The sequence below is a fragment of the Symphalangus syndactylus genome, chromosome 17 (assembly GCF_028878055.3).
Source record: "Symphalangus syndactylus isolate Jambi chromosome 17, NHGRI_mSymSyn1-v2.1_pri, whole genome shotgun sequence".
Lineage (NCBI taxonomy): Eukaryota > Metazoa > Chordata > Mammalia > Primates > Hylobatidae > Symphalangus > Symphalangus syndactylus.
Genome location: NC_072439.2, coordinates 44,751,466 through 44,776,685, shown reverse-complemented (window position 1 = coordinate 44,776,685; position 25,220 = coordinate 44,751,466). Strand labels below are relative to the sequence as shown.

Genomic DNA, 25,220 nt, shown 5'->3' with positions numbered 1-25,220 from the left:
GCTTGTTTTTGTCAGGTAGGTCAAAGATCAGATAGTTGTAGATATGTGGCATTATTTCTGAGAGCTCTGTTCTGTTCCATTGATTTATGTCTCTGTTTTGGTACCAGTACCATGCTCTTTTGGTTACTGTAGCCTTGTAGTATAGTTTGAAGTCACGTAGCGTGATACCTCCAGCTTTGTTCTTTTGGCTTAGGATTGACTTGGTGATGCGGGCTCTTTTTTGGTTCCATATCATCTTTAAAGTAGTTTTTTCCAATTCTGTGAAGAAAGTCATTGGTAGCTTGATGGGGATGGCATTGAATCTATAAATTACCTTGGGCAATATGGCCATTTTCACGATATTGATTCTTCCAACCCATGAGCATGGAATGTTCTTCCATTTGTTTGTATCCTCTTTTATTTCATTGAGCAGTGGTTTGTAGTTCTCCTCGAAGAGGTCCTTCACGTCCCTTGTGAGTTGGATTCCTAGGCATTTTATTCTCTCTGAAGCAATTGTGAATGGGAGTTCACTCATGATTTGGCTTTCTGTTTGTCTGTTATTGGTGTACAAGAATACTTGTGATTTTTGTACATTGATTTTATATCCTGAGACTTTGCTGAAGTTGCTTATCAGCTTGAGGAGATTTTGGGCTGAGACAATGGGGTTTTCTAGATATACAATCATGTCATCTGCAAACAGGGACAATTTGACTTCCTCTTTTCCTAATTGAATACCCTTTATTTCCTTCTCCTGCCTGATTGCCTTGGCCAGAACTTCCAACACTATGTTGAATAGGAGTGGTGAGAGAGGGCATCCCTGTCTTGTGCCAGTTTTCAAAGGGAATGCTTCCAGTTTTTGCCCATTCAGTATGATATTGGCTGTGGGTTTGTCATAGATAGCTCTTATTATTTTGAGATATGTCCCATCAATACCTAATTTATTGAGAGTTTTTAGCATGAAGGGTTGTTGAATTTTGTCAAAGGCCTTTTCTGCATCTATTGAGATAATCATGTGGTTTTTGTCTTTGGTTCTGTTTATATGCTAGATTACATTTATTGATTTGCGTATGTTGAACCAGCCTTGCATCCCAGGGATGAAGCCCTCTTGATCATGGTGGATAAGCTTTTTGATGTGCTGCTGGATTTGGTTTGCCAGTATTTTATTGAGGATTTTTGCATCAATGTTCATCAAGGATATTGGTCTGAAATTCTCTTTTTTGGTTATGTCTCTGCCAGGCTTTGGTATCAGGATGATGCTGGCCTCATAAAATGTGTTAGGGAGGATTCCCTCTTTTCTATTGATTGGAATAATTTCAGAAGGAACGGTACCAGTTCCTCCTTGTACCTCTGGTAGAATTCGGCTCTGAATCCATCAGATCCTGGACTCTTTTTGGTTGGTAAGCTATTGATTATTGCCACAATTTCAGAGCCTGTTATTGGTCTATTCAGAGATTCAACTTCTTCCTGGTTTAGTCTTGGGAGGGTGTATTTGTCTAGGAATTTATCCATTTCTTCTAGATTTTCTAGTTTATTTGCATAGAGGTGTTTGTAGTATTCTCTGATGGTAGATTGTATTTCTGTGGGATAAAGGTGATATCCCCTTTATCATTTTTTATTGAGTCTATTTGATTCTTCTCTCTTTTCTTCTTTATTAGCCTTGCTAGCGGTCTATCAATTTTGTTGATCTTTCAAAAAACCAGCTCCTGGATTCATTAATTTTTTGAAAGATTTTTTGTGTCTCTATTTCCTTTAGTTTTGCTCTGATCTCAGTTATTTCTTGCCTTCTGCTAGCTTTTGAATGTGTTTGCTCTTGCTTTTCTAGTTCTTTTAATTGTGATGTTAGGGTGTCAATTTTGGATCTTTCCTGCTTTCTCTTGTGGGCATTTAGTGCTATAAATTTCCCTCTACACACTGCTTTGAACGTGTCCCAGAGATTCTGGTATGTTGTGTCTTTGTTCTCGTTGGTTTCAAAGAACATTTTTATTTCCGCCTTCATTTTGTTATGTACCCAGTAGTCATTCAGGAGCAGGTTGTTCAGTTTCCATGTAGTTGAGTGCTTCTGAGTGAGTTTCTTAATCCTGAGTTCTAGTTTGATTGCACTGTGGTCTGAGAGACAGTTTGTTTTAATTTCTGTTCTTTTACATTTGCTGAGGAGAGCTTTACTTCCAACCATGTTGTCAATTTTGGAATAGGTGTGGTGTGGTGATGAAAAAAATGTATATTCTGTTGATTTGGGGTGGAGAGTTCTGTAGATGTCTATTAGGTCCGCTTGGTGCAGAGCTGAGTTCAATTCCTGGGTATCCTTGTTAACTTTCTGTCTCATTGATCTGTCTAATGTTGCCAGTGGAGTGTTAAAATCTCCCATTATTATTGTGTGGGAGTCTAAATCTCTTTGTAGGTCACTCAGGACTTGCTTTATGAATCTGGGTGCTCCTGTATTGGGTGCATATATATTTAAGATAGTTAGCTCTTCTTGTTGAATTGATCCCTTTACCATTATGTAATGGCCTTCTTTGTCTCTTTTGATCTTTGTTGGTTTAAAGTCTATTTTATCAGAGACTAGGATTGCAACCCCTGCCTTTTTTTGTTTTCCATTTGCTTGATAGATCTTCCTCCATTCCTTTATTTTGAGTCTATGTGTGTCTCTGCCCGTGAGATGGGTTTCCTGGATACAGCACACTGATGGGTCTTGACTCCTTATCCAATTTGCCAGTCTGTGTCTCTTAACGGGAGCATTTAGCCCATTTACATTTAAAGTTAATATTGTTATGTGTGAATTTGATCCTGTCATTATGATGTTAGCTGGTTATTTTGCTCGTTAGTTGATGCAGTTTCTTCCTAGCCTCGATGGTCTTTACAATTTGGCATGTTTTTGCAGTGGCTTGTACCGGTTGTTCCTTTCCATGTTTAGTGCTTCCTTCAGGAGCTCTTTTAGGGCAGGCCTGGTGGTGACAAAATCACGCAGCATTTGCTTGTCTGTAAAGTATTTTATTTCTCTTTCACTTATGAAGCTTAGTTTGGCTGGATATGAAATTCTGGGTTGAAAATTGTTTTCTTTGAGAATGTTGAATATTGGCCCCCACTCTCTTCTGGCTTGTAGAGTTTCTGCCGAGAGATCAGCTGTTAGTCTGACGGGCTTCCCTTTGTGGGTAACCCGACCTTTCTCTCTGGCCGCCCTTAACATTTTTTCCTTCATTTCAACTTTGGTGAATCTGACAATTATGTGTCTTGGAGTTGCTCTTCTTGAGGAGTATCTTTGTGGCGTTCTCTGTATTAACTGAATCTGAATGTTGGCCTGCCTTGATAGATTGGGGAAGTTCTCCTGGATAATATCTTGCAGTGTTTTCCAACTTGGTTCCATTCTCCCCATCACTTTCAGGTACACCAATCAGACGTAGGTTTGGTCTTTTCACATAGTCCCATATTTCTTGGAGGCTTTGTTCGTTTCTTTTTATTCTTTTTTCTCTGAACTTCCCTTCTCTCTTCATTTCATTCATTTCATCTTCCATCACTGATACCCTTTCTTCCAGTTGATCGCATCGGCTACTGAGGCTTCTGCAGTCTTCACGTAGTTCTCGAGACTTGGCTTTCAGCTCCATCGGCTCCTTTAAGCACTTCTCTGCATTGGTTATTTTAGTTAAACATTTGTCTAATTTTTTTTCAAAGTTTTTAACTTCTTTGCCATTGGTTAGAATTTCTTCCTGTAGCTCGGAGTAGTTTGATCGTCTGAAGCCATCTTCTCTCAGCTCATCAAAGTCATTCTCCGTCCAGCTTTGTTCCATTGCTGGTGAGGAACTGCGTTCCTTTGGAGGAGGAGAGGCGCAATGCTTTTTAGAGTTTCCAGTTTTTCTGTTCTGTTTTCTCCCCATCTTTGTAGTTTTTTCTACTTTTGGTCTTTGATGATGGTGATGTACAGATGGGTTTTTGGTGTGGGTGTCCTTTCTGTTTGTTAGTTTTCCTTCTACCAGACAGGACCCTCAGCTGCAGGTCTGTTGGATTTTGCTAGAGGTCCACTCCAGACCCTGTTTGCCTGGGTGTCAGCAGCAGTGGCTGCAGAACAGCGGATTTTCGTGAACCGCAAATTCAGCTGTCTGATCGTTCCTCTGGAAGTTTTGTCTCAGAGGAGTACCCGGCCGAGTGAGGTGTCAGTCTGTCCCTACTGGGGGGTGCCTCCCAGTTAGGCTGCTCAGGGGTCAGGGTCCCACTTTAGGAGGCAGTCTGCCCGTTCTCAGATCTCCAGCTGTGTGCTGGGAGAACCACTACTCTCTTCAAAGCTGTCAGACAGGGGCATTTAAGTCTGCAGAGGTTACTGCTGTCTTTTTGTTTGTCTGTGCCCTGTCCCCAGAGGTGGAGCCTACAGAGGCAGGCAGGCCTCCTTGAGCTGTGGTGGTCTCCACCTAGTTCGAGCTTCCTGGCTGCTTTGTTTACCTAAGCAAGCCTGGGCAATGGTGGGCGCCCCTCCCCCAGCCTCACTGCCACCTTGCAGTTTGATCTCAGACTGCTGTGCTAGCAATCAGTGAGTCTCCGTGGGCGTAGCACCCTCGGAGCCAGGTGTGGGACATAATCTCCTGGTGTGCCATTTTCCAAGCCTGTTGGAAAAGCACAGTATTAGGGTGGGAGTGACCCAATTTTCCAGGTGCCATCTGTCACCCCTTTCTTTGACTAGGAAAGGGAACTCCCTGACCCCTTGCGCTTCCCGAGTGAGGCAATGCCTCACCCTGCTTCGGCTCCCGTATGGTGCACTGCACCGACTGTCCTGCACCCACTGTTTGGCACTCCCTAGTGAGATGAACCCGGTACCTCAGAGGGAAATGCAGAAATCACCGGTCTACTGCGTTACTCATGCTGGGAGCTGTAGACCGGAGCTGTTCCTATTCGGCCATCTTGGCTCCACTTCCTGCATATGATTTTCAAAAGGAAACATTTATTTTTATATAAAATATTACAAAGGAATCAAATACATTTTTATTCTATGTAAATAATATTGTAATTTTCACATTTAGGAGGCAATAGCAAATCTGGGAAGCAGTTATTCTAAGTTGTAAGAGCATTCTCCCAGTGCATTGGAAAATTTGATGACTATTTTTTATGTCTTCTTTATTTTGATGATTATAATGATGTTCTAACTGGGTGGCCTTCATTTTTCACTCTAGTCAGTCAATCTTGTTTACTATTGTCAATTATTGTCCAAAAAGTAGAAATGTGATCCTGCCATTGTTTGGGGGCCATAGAACATTTCAGAAGCTTCCCAGTACCTATGTAGTAACAGTCCAAACCCCTCAACATAGCACATTTACACCTGCAAGTACGGCCCCAAATCTTCAAGTGGCATCTGTCACTACTCCATAGTACATACCCTTTGTTACAGCTGCTTCACAAATACAGGTTGAATACCCCTTATCTAAAATGTTTGGGACTAAAAGTTTCAGATTTCAGATATGTTTGGATTTTGGAATATTTGTGCATGTATAATGAGATACTCTTAGAGTTGGGACCCAAGTCTAAACAAAATTCATTTATGTTTCATATATACTTTATATACATTAACCTGAAGGTAATTTATTTTTCCCTTGGGAACACTGAATAGACTATGTGTTGTGCACCTACATTTTGACTGTGACCTATCACATGAAGTCAGGTGTGGAATTTTCCATTTGTGCCATCATGTCAGTACTCAAAAAGTTTTGGATTTCAGAGGATTTTGGATTTTGAATTTTCAGATTAGAGATGCTCAGCCTAATAGCAAATGTTCCTATGTTATACACCTCAAACTCCCATTCCCATTGGCTGGAACATCTCTGCTTATATTAAATGTCTTTTCTGTGAAATATGTGTTCTCATAGCCTTTTGTATAGTTCTCTACCATCTCATTGCTCACATTGTATTGTACTTATTTGATTAAATATCTATATCATCTACTGTGAATTATTCAAGAGCATTGATCTTTATACCTCTGGCACCTATCACTGCCTGACATATACCCGGGTTAAAAATGCTGAGTGAATACTGCAAATATACCTTAGCAAATTTATTTGGTAAATACATATCTCAAGAAAGTTCTGAAATAGTTCTTTCCCCTCATAGAAAGTTTAGAGTATTAAAATCGGGTATCATTATAATGCTCTTTCTTTTGTAATAGTTTCATCTTTGCCTTTTATTGAAATATTAAATGCATTGTAGAATTTCATTTAAAATTTAGAACAAGCTGTCAGGTGTGATAACTATTCTCATTTAACAAATGAGGATTCTAGGGCTTGAAGAAGTTAAGTAGCTTCCTCCAGGTTGTAAAGAGAGTTTAACCTGGCCCTTTTTGGTTTTAAGGCCATGATGATAACCACTTTGCTCTACTGATTTCTAATGGAAAGTGCTTCAGTTTTCCACTTTGCCTAGCTAGTGATTATTTAATTTCTGCTTATCTCTGAATTTATCTGCGTATTTCTAAAACTTTATGACGTTAAGGAAAGTTGGGGAAAATTCACTTTTATAGTGAAAAGAAGAACTTTTATAATGATCTTCTTACTTTTCTTGATAGCTTTACCACCCATGTATTCATTCCTAAAAAATACACAGTTTTGTCTGATTTTGAATTTTATGTGAATGGAATTGTACATGTCTGTGTTTGTGTCTTCCTTCTTTTACTCAATACTGTTTCTGAGATCAATCATATTATTTGTTAATATTTTGTTTAGGATTTTTGCATCTCTATTTCAGTGTGAGTTTGGGATGTAAATTTCCATCCTCAGACTATCTTCTGGCCTGAATTTGGCTACATGAGTATATGTTCTAAAAATTTACTTACACTTTCAATAAATTTTAAGGACTTTTATATTGTTATGTATCAAATTATTTAGGATGCAAGAATAAATATTATAAAACATCCTTTGGTTTGAGAAAACTACTAAATCTGTTAATAATCCTTTCACCTCTGTTGAAACAGATGCGTTTTTAAAAGCTGCCCTGTTTTCTCTTTGCTTTGGGGTTTGGGGAACACACACACACGCAGATGCACACAAACGAACACATATATTGAACTTGCATATACATATATATTTTTTCTTGAGACGGAGTCTCACTCTGTCGCCAGGCTGGAGTGCAGTGGTACAACCTCGGCTCACTGCAACCTCTGCCTCCCGGGTTCAAGCAATTCTCCTGCCTCAGCCTCCCGAGTAGCTGGGACTACAGGTGTGTGCCACCATGCCCAGCTAATTTTTGTATCTTTAGTAGAGACGAGGTTTTACCATGTTGGCCAGGATGGTCTTGATCTCTTGACTTCTTGATCTGCCCCCCTCAGCCTCCCAAAGTGCTGGGATTACAGGTGTGAGCTACTGTGCCCGGCTGGTGAGCTTGCATTTTAAATGTAATAGGGGAGTAGTCTACCCTCACCCTCCCAAAGTGCTGGGGTTACAGGTGTGAGCTACCGTGCCCAGCTGGTGAACTTGCATTTTAAACGTAATAGGGGAGTAGTCTATGAGAAAACCCATGGTGATTACCATGACAACAAAGGAAACCATCCATAGAATGAAGACACAACCTACGGAATGGGAGAAAACATTTGCAAACCATACATATCGTAAGGGATTAATATCCAAAAGTAACTAATAGCAAGAAAAAAACTTGATTAAAAAATGGACAAAGGACCTGAATAGACATTTCTCAAAGAAAGACATATAAATAACCAATAGGTATATGAAAAAATGCTCAACATCGCTAATCATGAGGGAAATGCAAATCAAAACCACAGTGACTATCACCTCACATCTGTTAGAATGGCTATTATAAAAAAAGACGTAAGATAACAAATCTTGTCAAGGATGTGGAGAAAAGGAAATCCTTGTACATTGTTGGTGGGAATGTAAGTAAGTACAGTCATTATAGAAAATAGTGTAGAGACTACTCAAAAAATTAAAAATAGAACTACCATATGATTCAACAATCTTACTACTGGGCATATATTCGAAGGAAAGGAAATAAAGTAAGTATGTTGAAGAGATCTTTGAACTTCCATGTTTATTGCAGCAGCATTCACAATAGCCACAATACAAATCAACCATTCAGCAGATGACTGGATAAAGAAAATGTGGTACATATACACAGTGGAATACTATTAAGCCTTTAAAAAGAAGGAAATTCTGTCATTTGCTATAACATGGATGAACCTGGAGGAACTTTCAATAGCTGTAAACTTTGGATGACTCTAAAAGAAGACTTTCAAATTTTCCAAAAAATTTTATATGCAGTTAAATATCATTTACTATTTGCTAGGCACTGTCACAAACACTTTGCCTGTTATTCTTTTAATCCTAAGTTTAGCCAAGAAGTGTGTGTACCCATTGCACACACAAAACCCACTCTTAAAGTATTATGGTCAGAAAAGCAAGCTTGAATGTCTCATTAAAATTGCAAAAATACTTTATTTTGAAATTTTATACAAATTCTATACTTAATATCTTCCCTAGTAGTTGTATTTTGTTTTTCTTATAATTATGTAAAGAAAGGTAATCATTTTTCCCCCACTAATACCCTTAATCCTCTCCAGTCTACTTTGGAGTCACACAATTATCATTTTCTTCATGTGAGGGGAAAAAGTTGGGGAGCAATACACTATATGGAGTCAGATAAAATAGAGGAAGAAGCTGAAGGCAAGATTCCTCATTATTCTTAATCATTCTGCATTTTCAGGGTAAATTAAAAATAAATAATGTTATAAAATATGATGTCCATATAAAAATGACATTTATTGCCCTGTGTGTTTCTTCTTTGTTTTTCTCTCTCTTTTTGGTCCATGCCCCCATGCTCTCAGTCTTCATTGGACTTGATCAGTTCCACAGCCACAGAAAGCCATAGGTGGTTGGTTGGCTTCATAAGATACTTCTGTGACCTTTGTACTGATGATTACTTGGTGCTCCCAAAAGAAAACTCACTAGGAGCCATCCTTCAACTTCAATGCCTGCTCTAATTTCACAGTGAAATATATCCTTGCACTTATAACCCCCTCATAGGTCATGTAACTCTACTAGGTATACTTGCATGGCTTAGTGCACTAAGAAAAGCTAGGGGCTACCCTACAGTTCACTGCCTATTTCTGGAGTTTTAGGATATTTATTTTTATTATGCAATCACTTTTTAGACGATGAATTAAAGTATTTTGATAACCAGCTGAATAGCTCTAGCAATTGCAGGTGAATAGAATTTCTTTTAGTAGGAGCTACTGGGAAATATTCCGTATACGTTCTTTGAAAAGAAAAATTAGCAAACTTAGCATTTTCAATCCTTGACCACTGCGTTTACAATTGTATTTCATGTTATCCAAGAAACTAGATAAAACACTGTCTTATAAGACATGAGTTAGAATTTAGATTTCTGCCAAAACACCTTTAGGTGACTTTTGATATGAACATGGCTGTATAAGTGGGGATTTTTCCCCCTTCTGGAAGTCATACAAAAGTAATGAGAAAAATGACATTAAAAAAACCCTACCAACAATATAATAAGCAAATGTAACAAACACCTATGAGCTACCAAGAGCAGATGAGACCTGAAAATTTGCATAGTAGAGAATGAAAAAAGTGGCAAGACTATTTAATAATAGCGGATCTCAAAAGCAGCAAAAACTGCTCTCTCTAAAGAAAAAGAGTTAATTTGCTTATTGCCAAGGGTATAAAAATTAAGTAAGCAAAACTGGCAGCAGAAACCCTGCTGAACCTGACTTGGGGCTAAACAAAGCATCACAAACAATGGTGTGCTATATTTGTAGAAGTAGAAGAGGGAATCTTTGAGTTATAAAGCTTGGAAGATTTTCTTGGCCTCTGCCTCCTAATCAAGATCTTCCTGCAAATAGCTGGTCTGGGAAATTTAACTCATTGAATTACTAGTAATAAAAGATACTGGCATGGCCTCAATACATAGACACTGTAAGATAAACATGTGGAAGAGAGCAGCAAAGTTTACCAACAGACTACACAAAGGTGGCCATAAAGAAGATAAAAAATGTGATAAACACATAATTTTTTTGTAAAACAATAATTTCTATAAAGGATGACTATAAAAAGGAAATGGATCAAGTATAAAAACACAGGAAAGATATGACAAGACAAAAGGAGGAGGAGATGAAACCTGAGATAGTGGATCTTAGGAAAGATGCAAAAGACAAAAGCAAAATCATCAGAAAAATGGAAATAAATTGAAAGAAGCACAGGTAACAATAGACAATGAGGAAAACAAATTAAGAGAAAACAAAGACTACCACTAGAACAAAATTGAGCTCTCCCAAGTATGAAGATTTAAACACAAAACAGATACCCACAAATGCAAGAAAAACAATAAAATGAAATGTTAATGGGTTAGGATGTAAAAGACTACAAAAGACCTTTATGTTTGTGTTAAAAAGAATCTCTGAGACAAAACAAAAATTATACTTTCCCATGGAATTAACAGAGGGTATGGAATTTAAGGAAAGCTTGATGGACTGACTATAAGGGTGATATAATTTTTTTTTTCTTTTTTTAAGCAACACAGTCTTGCTATGTTGTTCAGGCTGAAGGGCACTGCCTATTCACAGGTGTGATTATCATAAGGCACTGCAGCCTCAAACTACTGGGCTCAAGCAATCCCCCTGCCACAGTCTCCAAGTAGCTGGGACTACAGGCACATGGCACTGCCCCAGGCTGACATGAATTCTTTATGGCTAAGCAGAGAGCCATATTAGCTCCCATTCTGAGGGTAGGTAAACTCAACCTAACATAATCTGTGTACCAGCCTAAGCTCAATTCAAACTCTAGAAAGAGTCAGAATAAACAGCCTTTCTTCCAACAGCCAAATAAGGAAAGAGCTTGTACTGTTTGGGAAATAAATAAAACAAAACACCACTGATATCTTATACTCAATGTTGGGAATTGAATTTTTAAAATAAGGCATTTAGTGAAGCAAGAAAGTGTGATCCATAATGAAGAAAACAATGTTAAAATATTGAAGAGCTTCTCCTAAAAGATCGGAAAGAAGGCAAAAATGTCTGCTGTCACCACTTCCGTGATAGTAGAGGTCCTAGCCAGGGAGATAAAGTAAGGAAAAGAAATAATATGTAAATACATAAAGTTTGGAAAGGAATAAATTATTATCTTTGGAAGACAACATGATGGTGGACATTTAAAATGCAAAGGAATCTACAAACAAACAGCCAGAGCTAATCGATGCTTTTAGGAAGTTCACAGACTAAAAGGTCAATGTGCAAAAGTTAACTTTATTTCTATATAATGGCAATGAATAATTGAACAATGAAAATTTAAAAACAACATTTACAATAGCATAAAAGTATAAAACAATTAGGAGTGTATTTAACAAGTGGTTACATGTTCTCTACACTTTTAACAAAACATTTCTGAGAGAAAAATTAAAAAGACCTAAATAAATGGACAGATGTATGATGTTCATTGACTGGAAGACTCAATGTTGTTAAAATGGTTTACCCCAAATTGGTGTACAGATTAGATTAAATGCCAACCAAAACACAACCTCTGTTTGACAGCCTTTTTTTTGTGTGAAAAATGGTACAAATCAGCAGTCTCCAACCTTTTTGGCACCAGGAACTAGTTTCGTGGATGACAATTTTTCCACAGACGGGGCGGGGGGATGTGGGGAAATGGTTTTGGGATGAAACTGTTCCACCTCAGATCATCAGGCATTAGAAGCCCAAAACCTAGATCCCTTGCATGCACAGTTCACAATAGGATTTGCACTCTTATGAGAATCTAATGCTGCTGCTGATCTGACAGGAGGAAGAGCTCAGGCTGTAATGGTGGCTCACCTGCCACTCATCTCCGGCTATGTGGCCGGGTTCCTAACAGTCCAGTGCCGGTACCAGTGGGTACCAGTCTGTGGCCCGGGAGTTGGGAACCCCTGGAACAATGATTTGGAAAATTGTTTGTCATTTTCTCATAAATTTCACATACACTTACAATATGATTCAGTAATTCCAAACTAGGTATTTACCAAAGATTAATGAAAATACATGTCTACACAAAAGAAGGATAAAAAAATGTTCATGGTAACTGGGCTCTGCCGCGGTGGCTCATGCCTGTAATCCCAGCACTTTGGGAGGCCAAGGTGGGCGGATCATGAGGTCAAGAGATTGAGACCATCCTGGCCAACATGGTGAAACCCTGTCTCTACTAAAAATAGAAAAAATTAGCTGGGTGTTGTGGAGCGCACCTGTAGTCCCAGCTACTCGGGAGGCTGAGGCAGGAAAATCGCTTGAATCTGGGAGGTGGAGGTTGCAGTGAGCTGAGATCGTGCCGCTGCACTCCAGCCTGGTGACAGAGCGAGACTCCGTCTCAAAAAATAAATAAATAAATAAATGTTCATGGTAACTTTATAATAGTCAACAACTGGAAGCAACCCAAATGTCCATAAAAGGAACATGGATAAACAAGTGATGGTATAGTTACACAATGGAATAAAAAACAATTTTAAACTACTGATCATGCTACATGCACGCATATTAAAAACATTATGTTACATAAGAGAAGCCAGAAGCAAAACAGAACATGTACTATGATTCCATTTATATGAAGTTCAAAGCAGGCAAAATCAACTATGGTAATAAGAATGAGAACAATGGTTGCCTCAGTTTGTAGGGGGGAGGAGAAACCAGTGTGCAGAGGGAAGGAGGTTTGATTTGATCCAAGGGCCACAGGGAATTTTTCAGGTGAAAGAAATGTTTGGTACCTTGTTTGAGATGGGATAAATGGATTTATTAATTTGTCAAACTTGTTACACTGTACACACTTAAGAACTGTGCATTTCTGCATGTAAATTATACTTGAATAAAAATATTATAAAATGTGTGTGGTAGCCGTGGCAATTTTTCACTCAAATACTCCTCCAAGAGTCAGATTGGCAGGCGGCATGCAGTTAGCTACAGGCCTGCATTTAGTTACTACATACTTTCAGGATGTGCTGCAGCGTTGATGACAAGGACATGTTCTCTCCTGCAACTCCACCAGTGCTTAGCAGGGCAGGGATATTAAGGCCACATCTCTGCCCAATGTGAGTCTTCTCTAATGCACAGTCTTTGTTCTGGAGCTCCCTGTAAGGTTGGCCATGACTTTTTCAGAGCTGCACTGCAGTCAGAGGATCTTCCTACCCAACTGTCCTTTCCTTCCCCTCCCTCTTCTCAAGTTTCAGACCCATACCATGGTCTGAAGGCTTTTCCTGCCTACTCTTGCTCCTTCTCTTCATTATCTGTCAGTCAGCCCCCAAAACCTTTTGCATGTTTAATTCCATCTTGCTTCCGACACAAACTGTCAATTTAAAATAAAACGGTGAGGAAAATGAGGCCATATATATGTCATATCATAGCAGAAAGCAAATCTCACTCTATCCTGTATGATACAGGCTCACCTAAAACAAATAGATTCAAAGTGCTCATATATAAAGTTGTGAACAAAGGCAAATATGAACAGAAAGCAAAGGTCATAATGTTAATATCAGTTTAGAATGAATTCAAGTCAAAATACATTAAATAAGACAAAGAAGGATGATTTATGGTGCTAAAACTTCCAGATTACAAAATTATAATGAGGTGGAATAGTTATGCATTGAATAAAAGGAGTTTCATCAGTCCAAAAGCAGGTATTATATAAATAGAAGGAAAGATAGAAATATACTACTTTCAGGACACTTCACTTTCCTCCATCCATGACAAAGTAAGTGGGAAAAAATATGTTTAGATATAAAAGAATTATGTTAATTCATAAATTAGAAATTTTATATAATACAAAATGAGCTATATAAATGGAGAATACAGAATAAAACTTGTTTTCATTGCCAATGTAGCAGTCTATGGAAACTGGCCATATATTTACAAACATAAAAAATTAAATCCCATAACATTGAAAGAGTGGAAGCATCTTTCAATCATAATTTAATACAAGTAGAAATGATTAATGAGTATGGCAAAACCACAGGTACTATGAGGTCCCATGAGAGCAGGGACATTGTTGGTTTGTGGGTTTTTATCATTGTATTCTCAGCACCTGGCACAGTGCCTGGCACATAGTAGGTACTCAATAATTCTTATGACTGAGTAAATGAAGAATAGAAGACAATACTATTGATGTAATTCTTTGTGAAGGACTACAACTAAACTTATTCCGGGTAGATGAAAGTCTCTCTGGAGGCAGAGAGATGATATGCTCATTGATTGATTTATTTGTTCATTCTACAAATATTTACTTACATGGCAGACACTAGGCTAAGCATGAAGCAAACATTGATAAGGGGAATAGACGTAGTTCCTGACCTCAAAGAACTCACAGCCTGGGAGGTAACTGTTGAAGAATTTAGCAATTCTCTATTTCTAATATTTTATGTATGACTGTAATTATATATTTGTAATGGTGCTGTAATAGAGGGTTCTCACAACTATTTTCTTGATTCTCACAGTACAGATGTTGTATCCAATATATAGATAAAGAAACAGATACTTAAAAAGTTATGCTTTGTACTTCATTTAATATAAGAAATATTTATTGAGTGCCCACTCTATGTCAAATATTTCTCTAGGAGCTGGAGACACAGAAATGAACAAGACAGAGAATGATCCTTCTAGTGAAGATGGTGGGAGGGGGCTGGTAAACAATAAACAAGTAAGTTTAAAAAATCTGGTAAGTATTACAGAATAAACAAATAGATTGATGCAAGTAGAAAGTGACTATAGAGAGGGAATTCAAGGAAGGACTTTCTTAAGGTGGTGACATAGAAACTGAAAAATAAAGAGTTGGGGAGGGGAGTGGAGCAAGATGGCAGAATAGAAGCTCCACCGATTGTCTCCCCCCGACAAGGACACCTATTTAACAACTATCTACACGAAAAAAGCACCTTCATAAGAACGAAAAATCAGGTGAGCACTCACAGTACCTGGCTTTAACTTCACATAACTGAAAGAGGTACTGAAGAGGTAGGAAAAACAGTCTTGAATCACCAACACCACTCTTTCCCCATTCTCTGGCAGTGGTGGCATGGTGCGGAGAGCATTTCTGTGTACTTGAGAGAGGGATTGACTCAGTGCCGCCCTGTTATAGCAGAAAACAAAACTGGGCCAAATTCAGCTGATGCCCACCCACAGAGAGAGCATTCCAATCAGCCCTAGCCAGAGGAGAATCGCAGATCCCAGCGATCTGAACTTGAGTGCCCACAAGCCTTGCCACTGTGAGCTAAAGTGCTCTTGGGCCCTAAATAATATTGAAAGGCAATTTGAAGAGATTGAAAGGACTCATCTGAACTCCTAGCTGAGTCCTAATGTGGAACTGGGCCCAGAGCCGGTAGACTGGGGGGACATGCGATCCACTGAGACACTGGCGGGGGCAACAGAGTGCTGGCATCACCCCTCATGGCTTCAAGACTCCTTCCCTCTCCTTAAGGAGAGGGAAGGAGTCGGGAAGACTTTGTCTTGCATGTTGGATACCAGCTCAGCTACAGCAGGATATGGCACCAGCCAGAGTCCTGAGGCCCCCCATTCCAGGCCCCAGCTTCTGGATGACATTTCTAGATACATGCTGTACCAGAAGGGAACCTTCTGCTTTGAAGGAAAAGATCTAGTCCTTCAAAGGATTCATCAACTGCTAAGTGAAGAGCCCTGGGCCCTGAATAACCAGCAGCAATATCCAGGTACTACATCAAGGGGGTGAGCCTCTGAGACTCGCTGGCCTCAGGTGAGACTCAGCACATTCCCAGATGTAGTGGTTACATGATGAGATTCTTCCCCTGGTTACAGCTTGAGAAAAATGGAGGCAAAAGTAAGGGGGACTTTTTCTTGCATCTTATGTACTAGCTTGGCCACAGAAGGGTAGGGCACCAGGTGGGCTCTTGGGTTCCATGATTCCAAGACTTGGCTCTTGGATGGCATTTCTGGACCTGCCATGGGTCAGAAGGGAACCCACTGTCTTGAAGGGTGAGTCCCAGGCCAGGCAGCATTCACCATAAGCTGACTTATGAGCTCTTGGGCCTTAAGGGAACATCAGTGGTAGTCTGGCAGTATTTCCTGTGGGCCTGTGGTGATAGTGGCCATGGTGTGAGGCTCCTCTGATTTTGGGAAGGCAGAGAACAGTGGGAAGGACCGCATCTTGTGATTTGAGTGCCAGCTTAGCCTCAGTACAATAGAATACCTGGTAGACTTCTAAGGTTTTTGACTCTAGTTCCTGGCTCCAAGATGGCAGCTCTGGATTCACCCAGGTCCTGAAAAAAATTGCCATCCTGAAAGGATGGACACAGACCTAGATGGCTTTGCCACCTGCTGATTGTAGAGTTTGCAAGTGATAGCCAGGGAGTGGTTACAGCAGGCCTTGAGTGAGACCCAGTGCTGTGCTGGCTTCAGATCTGACCCAGCACAGTTCCTGTATTGGTGCCCACAGGAGAGCTTGTATCACTCCACCTGCAGCTCCAGTTGGCTCATCCCCTTGATGTAGTACCTGGGTATTGCTGCTGGTTATTCAGGGCCCAAGGGCTCTTCACTTAGCAGTTGATGAATCTTTTGAAGGACTAGATCTTTCCCTTCAAAGCAGCAGATTCCCTTCTGGTGCAGCATGTATCTAGAAATGTCATCCAGAAGCTGGGGCCTGGAACGGGGGGCCTCACGACTCTGGCTGGTGTCTTATCCCGCTGTATTCATGCCCACAGGAGAGCTTGTATCGCTCCACCCCCAGCTCCAGTTGGCTCAGAACAGAGGAGAGAGAGAGAGAGAGAGAATTTGTTTGACAGAAAGTAAGGGAAGAGAATGACAGTCTCTGCCTGGTAATCCAGGGAAATCTTCTGGACCTTTCCAAGACCATCAAGGCAGCATCTCTGTGAGTCTTCAAGAAGCACAATATTAAAGGGCATGTGGTGCCCCTTAACGCAGATTCAGCTTAGATCGCAATACCCACATCATTTCAAACATCTGGAAAGACTTCCCAAGAAGGATAAATATAAACAAGCCCAGAATGAGAAGACTACAATAAGTCCCTAACGCTTTAATGCTCAGACACAGACAAACATCTACAAGTTTTAATACCATCTAGGAAAACATGACCACACCAAATAAACTAAATAAGGAACCAGGGACCAATTCTGGAGAAACAGAGATATTTTACCTTTCAGATAGAGAATTCAAAATAGCTGTGTTGCGGAAACTAAAAGAAATTAAAGATAACACAAAAGGAATTCAGAATTCTATCAGAAAAATTTTATCAGACAAATCCGATAGACAAATTTTATTAGAACCAGGGAGCAATTCTGGAGAAACAGGATATCTGACATTTCAGACAGAGAATTCAAAATAGCTGTGTTGAGGAAACTCAAAGAAATTCAAGATAACACAGAGAAGGAATTCAGAATTCTATCAGACAAATTTAACAAAGAGATTGAAATAATTAAAAAGAATCAAGCAGAATTCTGGATCATAAAAATGTAATTGGCATATTGAAGAATGGATCAGATTCTTTTTAATAGCAGAATTGATCAAGCAGGAGAAAGAATCCATGAGCTTGAAGACAGGATATTTAAAAATACACAGTCAAAGGAGATAAAAGAAAAAAACAATAAAAATAATGAAGTATGCCTTCAGAATCTGGAAAGTAGAGTTAAAAGAGCAAATCTAAGAGTAATTGGTTGTAAAAAGGGATAGAGAAAGAGATAGGGGCTGAAAGTTTATTCAAAGACATAATAACAGAGATCTTCCCAAACCTAGAGAAAGACATCAATTTCCAAGTACAAGAAGGTTATCAAACACCAGGCAGATTTAACCCAGAGGATACTACCTCAAGGCATTTAATAATCAAACTCCCAAAAGTCAAGAATAAAGAAATAATCCTAAAAGCAGCAAGAGAAAAGAAACAAATAATATACAATAGAACTCCACTACATCTGGCAGCAAACTCTTCAGTGGAAAGCTTATAGGCCAGGAGAGAGTGGCATGACACATTTAAAGTACTGGAAGAAAAAAATTTTAAACCAGAATAGTATATCTGGCAAAAATATCCTTCAAACTTGAAGGAGAAATAAAGACTTTCTAAGACAAATAAAAGCTGAGGGATTTCATCAACACCAGACCTGCCCTACAAGAAATGCTGAAGAGAGTATTTCAATGACAAATAAAAGGATGTTAATGAGTATTAAGAAATCCTTTGAAGGTAGAAAACTCACTGGTAATACAAAAGCACACAGTAAAATGCAGAATATTATAACACTGTAACTGTGGCTTGAAAACTACTTTTATCTCAAGTAGAAAGACTAAACAATGAACAAATAAAAAATAATAACTACAACAACTTCTCAAGACACAGGTAGTACAGTAAGCTATAAATAGAAACAACAATAGTTAAAAAGTTGGGGGACAAACTTAAAGAGTAGAGCCTTTAGTAGTTTTCTTTTTCATGTTTGTTTGCTTATGCCAACAGGGTTAAGTTGTTATCAGTTTAAAATCATGTGTTATAAGATAGTATTTGCAAGCCTTGTGGTAACCTTAAATAAAGAAATATACGATGAATACACAAAAAATAAAAAGAAAGAAATTAAGTCACATCACCAGAGAAAAATCACCATCACTAAAAGGAAGAAAGTATAAAAGAGAGAAAGAAAGACCAAAAAACAACCAGAAAACAAATAACCAAAGGCAAGAGTAAGTCCTTACTTATCAATAATAACATTGAATGTGTATGGACTAAACTCTCCAATCAAAAGACATAGACTGGCTGAATGGACAAAAAAAAATACCCAATGATATGTTGCCTACAAGAAACACACTTCACCTATAAAGACACACATAGACTGAAAATAAAAGGATAGAAAAAGATATTCCATGCCAATGGAAATCATACAAAAGAAGGAGTAGCTATACTCATATCAGACAAAACAGATTTCAGGACCAAAACTATTGACAAAAAAGGCTACTATATAATGATAAAGAAGTCAGTTCAGCAAGAGGATATAATTGTAAATCTATATGTACCCAACAATGGAGCACCCAGACATATAAAGCAAATATTATTAGAGCTGAAGACAGAGATAGAGCTGAATTTAATAATAGCTGGAGACATCAATACTTCACTTTCAGCATTGGACGGATCTTCCAGACAGAAAATCAATAAAGAAACATCAAACTTAATCTGCACTGTAGACCAAATGGACCTAACAGATATTTACTGAACATTTCCTTCAACAGCTGCAGAATAAACATTCTTTTCCTCAGCACATGGATCATTCTCAAGGATAGATCATATGTTAGGTCACAAAATAAGTCTTAAAGCATTCAAAAAATTGAATTATCTAGCATCTTCTCTGATTACAATGGAATAAAACTAAAAATCAATAATGAGGAATTTTGGAAACTGTACAAATACATGGAAATTAAACAGTATGCTCCTGAATTACCAGTGGATCAATGGAGAAATTAAATAGGAAATTGAAAATTTTCTTGAAATAGCAATTGTAAGGCATTGAACTCAGTGCTGTCCTGTTAGACCAAACTCACTTGATTGATGTCTACCCACAGACAAAGCATTTAAACCAGCTCTAGCCAGAGGGACATCGCAGATCCCTCTGGACTTGAGTTCCCACAAACCTTGCCACTGAGGGCCAAAGTGCTCCCAGTCTCTAAATAAACTTGAAAGGCAGTCTAGGCCATAAGGACTGCAGCTCTTAGGCAAGTCCTAGAGCACTTGGCCCAGAGACAGTGGACTGGGGTTACATGTGACATACTGAGACACTAGCTGGGGTAGCCAAAGGAGTGCCGGCATTACTCCTCCCTTAAGTCCAGTCTGCACAGCTCAGGGCTCCAAGAGACATTCTCCTGTTTGAGAAGAGGAGAGGGAAAAGTGGGGAGGACTTTGTTTTGCATCTTTGGTACCAGCTCAACCACAGCAGGGTAGGGCACTGGTCAGAATCATGAGGCCCCTTTTCCAGGTCCTAGCTCCCAGATGACATTTCTAGACACACTCTGGGCCAGAAGGGAACCTGTTACCTTGAAGGAAAGGACCCTGTCCTACCAGCCGAGATTGGGCCACTGTACTCCAGCCTGGGTGACACTAGTGAGACCCTGTCTCAAAAAAAAAAAAAAAAAAAAAAGGACTCCATGAAGAAACTATTAGAGCTGATAAACAAATTCAGTAAAGTTGCGGGATATGAAATCAACATGCAAAAATCAGTAGCATAGCCTTTCTTCCTTTCTTTTCTTTTCTTTTCTTTTTTTTTTTTTTTAGCTTGAAGGAGAAGGGAGTTTAATAGGCAAGAAAGAAGGGGGAAGAAAAAATAAGAAGCTCTCCTTTACAGAGACAGAGGGAGGGGGACTCCAAAGCCGAGAGACAGAACCCCACCTGCCACTGCCCTTGTGCAGAGGCTGGAGGAGGCGGTGTCTGTTTTTCACAGGGCTCAGGGGATTGGTTCGACTAGGCATGTCATTCACATAGCAGGTGAAAAAGCTGGCCCTTTCACCCTAGCCTTTTAATATGCCAGTGGAGGACGCCATGATGTTCTCCACACGTGGGGATATGTGAGGGAAGCCATGTTGTCAGGAACATGCGGGGCAAGGGCAAGAAGGCCGTGGGAATCTCCATGTTGGGTGACCCAGTTTCTAACAGCTGGCATTTGCATATTAAAGGTTGCTGGCCTGGCTCTAAGAGCCGGGGCTTTACAAGAAACTTTTCCGGAGATGCTTTAAAAAATGAAAACTTCCCAAGACCCCTTTTTCTCTCTATTTGCCTAAAATAATTTCTTAATAATTTCTTAATAACTCTTACAACATTCCTCCCTGTGGAGATGCCACACTGACAGCTGTTAGGGTGTTTTGGGGGATGACTCTTTCTGGCTACTTCCTGCTGAAAAGGGGTGTTGAATGGGGAACAGCAGCTAGGGCTCCTCCTGGGGTTGATTTAAGGGTCCTCGGAAGAATGGCATGTCCATGTGTGGTTCAGTTTGCAGCACCATTTGGAGTTTGATTGCTTCTAGGCGAGAAGAAACAATTCAAGTTATAGTATTGAGTATACAAGGTCTAGATATTAATACAAGACATATAAGCAAGAGAGGGCTTAATAAAGTGACTAACCAATTCCATAAAGAAGACTGGAATTCATTAAAGAGGGATTGTAGCCACCCAGGGCTGGAGCTGGCATTTTCCCTGAGCCTGTTAATAATTTTGATTTGATTTTTAAGTACTTGTAGATTTTCCTTTACTTTACTAGAGGTGTTAATCCAAAAGCAGCATGTTTCATTTAAAAGTGCATCAGTAAATTCAATAAAAAGTCCTGGCAGACTTAATGATAGTAAAACTTTTATGCTTCCTTTTTGTTTGTAACTATTATCCCGGTTATAAGGTTAATAATTAAGCAAAATACGACAGCAATGGAAACTCTGTGTCCAATATTTTAGTTAGAAGTGCCACCTTGTATAACCCTATTGCAAATAGTAGAGTGAGTACAGCAATTCTCACAAGTGTGGTGTAGTAAATAATTTCCATTTAAAAGTTTATTTGCCAAGATACAGAATTTTCCTTTGGGGGGTCTATGAAGTTCCTTGGTTTTATTTTCCTAAACAAAGAAATCTTCAGGTTATGGGCACCCTATTCACTTTCATTACTTGGCAGAGTTTGCAGGATAATTGCCAGAACTAGTATATTGATCCAGATATTTACGTTACCCATCCCTTTTTTTTTCTTCCAAGCTTCAGGAGATCACCACTTGATTCACAGGAATAAGTAGGGTTAGTCTAAAATGCAGGCAAACAGCTTAAAAACAGTTAATGACTAGCATTTAATGACAAACGTATGATAAGCTTTGGAGCAAATTTTTTCTCTCCAGTCCCATTTTTGGTAAAAACTAATTATGAATAAACTTCAGTTTTTTTTTTATTTTTTTTTTATTATGTATATCTACTTTTATTATACTTTAGGGTTTTAGGGTACATGTGCACAATGTGCAGGTTTGTTACATATGTATCCATGTGCCATGTTGATTTCCTGCACCCATTAACTCGTCATTTAGCATTAGGTGTATCTCCTAATGCTGTCCCTCCCCCCTCCCCCCACCCCACAACAGTCCCCGGAGCGTGATGTTCCCCTTCCTGTGTCCATGAGTTCTCATTGTTCAATTCCCACCTATGAGTGAGAACATGCGGTGTTTGGTTTTTTGTCCTTGCGATAGTTTACTGAGAATGATGTTTTCCAGTTTCATCCATGTCCCTACAAAGGACACGAACTCATCATTTTTTATGGCTGCATAGTATTCCATGGTGTATATGTGCCACATTTCCTTAATTCAGTCTATCGTTGTTGGACATTTGGGTTGGTTCCACCTCTTTGCTATTGTGAATACTGCTGCAATAAACATACGTGTGCATGTGTCTTTATAGCAGCATGATTTATAGTCCTTTGGGTATATACCCAGTAATGGGATGGCTGGGTCAAATGGTATTTCTAGTTCTAGATCCCTGAGGAATCGCCACACTGACTTCCACAATGGTTGAACTAGTTTACAGTCCCACCAACAGTGTAAAAGTGTTCCTATTTCTCCACATCCTCTCCAGCACCTGTTGTTTCCTGATTTTTTAATGATGGCCATTCTAACTGGTGTGAGATGGTATCTCACTGTGGTTTTGATTTGCATTTCTCTGATGGCCAGTGATGAGGAGCATTTCTTCATGTGTTTTTTGGCTGCATAAATGTCTTCTTTTGAGAAGTGTCTGTTCATGTCCTCTGCCCACTTTTTGATGGGGTTGTTTGTTTTTTTCTTGTAAATTTGTTTGAGTTCATTGTAGATTCTGGATATTAGCCCTTTGTCAGATGAGTAGGTTGCAAAAATTTTCTCCCATTGTGTAGGTTGCCTGTTCACTCTGATGATAGTTTCTTTTGCTGTGCAGAAGCTCTTTAGTTTAATGAGATCCCATTTGTCGATTTTGGCTTTTGTTGCCATTGCTTTTGGTGTTTTAGACATGAAGTCCTTGCCCATGCCTATGTCCTGAATGGTATTGCCTAGGTTTTCTTGTAGGATTTTAATGGTTTTAGGTCTAACATATAAGTCTTTAATCCATCTTGAATTAATTTTTGTATAAGGTGTAAGGAAGGGATCCAGTTGCAGCTTTCTACATATGGCTAGCCAGTTTTCCCAGCACCATTTATTAAATAGGGAATCCTTTCCCCATTTCTTGTTTTTGTCAGGTTTGTCAAAGATCAGATAGTTGTAGCTATGTGGCATCATTTCTGAGGGCTCTGTTCTGTTCCATTGATCTATGTCTCTGTTGTGGTACCAGTACCATGCTGTTTTGGTTACTGTAGCCTTGTAGTATAGTTTAAAGTCAGGTAGCATGATGCCTCCAGCTTTGTTCTTTTGGCTTAGGATTGACTTGGCGATGTGGGCTCTTTTTTGGTTCCATATGAACTTTAAAGTAGTTTTTTCCAATTCTGTGAAGAAAGTCATTGGTAGCTTGATGGGGATGGCATTGAATCTATAAATTACCTTGGGCAGTATGGCCATTTTCACGATATTGATTCTTCCAACCCATGAGCATGGAATGTTCTTCCATTTGTTTGTATCCTCTTTTATTTCATTGAGCAGTGGTTTGTAGTTCTCCTTGAAGAGGTCCTTCACATCCCTTGTAAGTTGGATTCCTAGGTATTTTATTCTCTTTGAAGCAATTGTGAATGGGAGTTCACTCATGATTTGGCTCTCTGTTTGTCTGTTATTGGTGTACAAGAATGCTTGTGATTTTTGTACATTAATTTTGTATCCTGAGAGTTTGCTGAAGTTGCTAATCAGCTTAAGGAGATTTTGGGCTGAGACAATGGGGTTTTCTAGATATACAATCATGTCATCTGCAAACAGGGACAATTTGACTTCCTCTTTTCCTAATTGAATACCCTTTATTTCCTTCTCCTGCCTGATTGCTCTGGCCAGAACTTCCAGCACTATGTTGAATAGGAGCGGTGAGAGAGGGCATCCCTGTCTTGTGCCAGTTTTCAGAGGGAATGCTTCCAGTTTTTGCCCATTCAGTATGATATTGGCTGTGGGTTTGTCGTAGATAGCTCTTATTATTTTGAGATACGTCCCATCAATACCTAATTTATTGAGAGTTTTTAGCATGAAGGGTTGTTGAATTTTGTCAAAGGCCTTTTCTGCATCTATTGAGATAATCATGTGGTTTTTGTCTTTGGTTCTGTTTATATGCTGGATTACATTTATTGATTTGTGTATGTTGAACCAGCCTTGCATCCCAGGGATGAAGCCCACTTGATCATGGTGGATGAGCTTTTTGATGTGCTGCTGGATTCGGTTTGCCAGTATTTTATTGAGGATTTTTGCATCAATGTTCATCAAGGATATTGGTCTGAAATTCTCTTTTTTGGTTATGTCTCTGCCAGGTTTTGGTATCAGGAGGATGCTGGCTTCGTAAAATGTGTTAGGGAGGATTCCCTCTTTTTCTATCGATTGGAATAGTTTCAGAAGGAATGGTACCAGTTCCTCCTTGTACCTCTGGTAGAATTCAGCTGTGAATCCATCAGGTCCTGGACTCTTTTTGGTTGGTAAGCTATTGATTATTGCCACAATTTCAGAACCTGTTATTGGTCTATTCAGAGATTCAACGTCTTCCTGGTTTAGTCTTGGGAGGGTGTATTTGTCGAGGAATTTATCCATTTCTTCTAGATTTTCTAGTTTATTTGCATAGAGGTGTTTGTAGTATTCTCTGATGGTAGATTGTATTTCTGTGGGATCGGTGGTGATATCCCCTTTTTCGTTTTTTATTGCATCTATTTGATTCTTCTCTCTTTTCTTCTTTATTAGTCTTGCTAGCGGTCCATCAATTTTGTTGATCTTTTCAAAAAACCAGCTCCTGGATTCATTAATTTTTTGAAGGGTTTTTTGTGTCTCTATTTCCTTCAGTTCTGCTCTGATTTTAGTTATTTCTAGCCTTCTGCTAGCTTTTGAATGTGTTTGCTCTTGCTTTTCTAGTTCTTTTAATTGTGATGTTAGGGTGTCAATTTTGGATCTTTCCTGCTTTCTCTTGTGGGCATTTAGTGCTATAAATTTCCCTCTACACACTGCTTTGAATGTGTCCCAGAGATTCTGGTATGTTGTGTCTTTGTTCTCGTTGGTTTCAAAGAACATCTTTATTTCTGCCTTCATTTCATTATGTACCCAGTAGTCATTCAGGAGCAGGTTGTTCAGTTTCCATGTAGTTGAGCGGTTTTGACTGAGTTTCTTAATCCTGAGTTCTAGTTTGATTGC

General features: G+C 39.2%; 1 protein-coding gene across 12 annotated transcripts in view; it reads left to right on the top strand.

Moving 5' to 3' along the window:
- The window catches only part of PUS7L (pseudouridine synthase 7 like), a 146,256-nt gene that overhangs the window by 38,174 nt on the left and 82,862 nt on the right, over nucleotides 1-25,220 (top strand). For 10 of the 12 annotated variants that reach the window (XR_010116415.1, XM_063620156.1, XM_063620157.1 and 7 more), the window contains exon 10: nucleotides 14,539-14,621. The exons of 1 other annotated variant lie outside the window; for it this stretch is intronic. Coding sequence is in view for 10 of the 11 variants with exons in the window: in XM_063620156.1 (XP_063476226.1) it covers nucleotides 14,539-14,621 (83 nt within the window). In the remaining variant the exon portion in view is untranslated. Of the gene's footprint in view, nucleotides 1-14,538; nucleotides 14,622-16,650; nucleotides 21,518-25,220 lie in introns of those variants that run through there. One more of the 12 variants, XM_063620154.1, reaches the window with a different exon arrangement.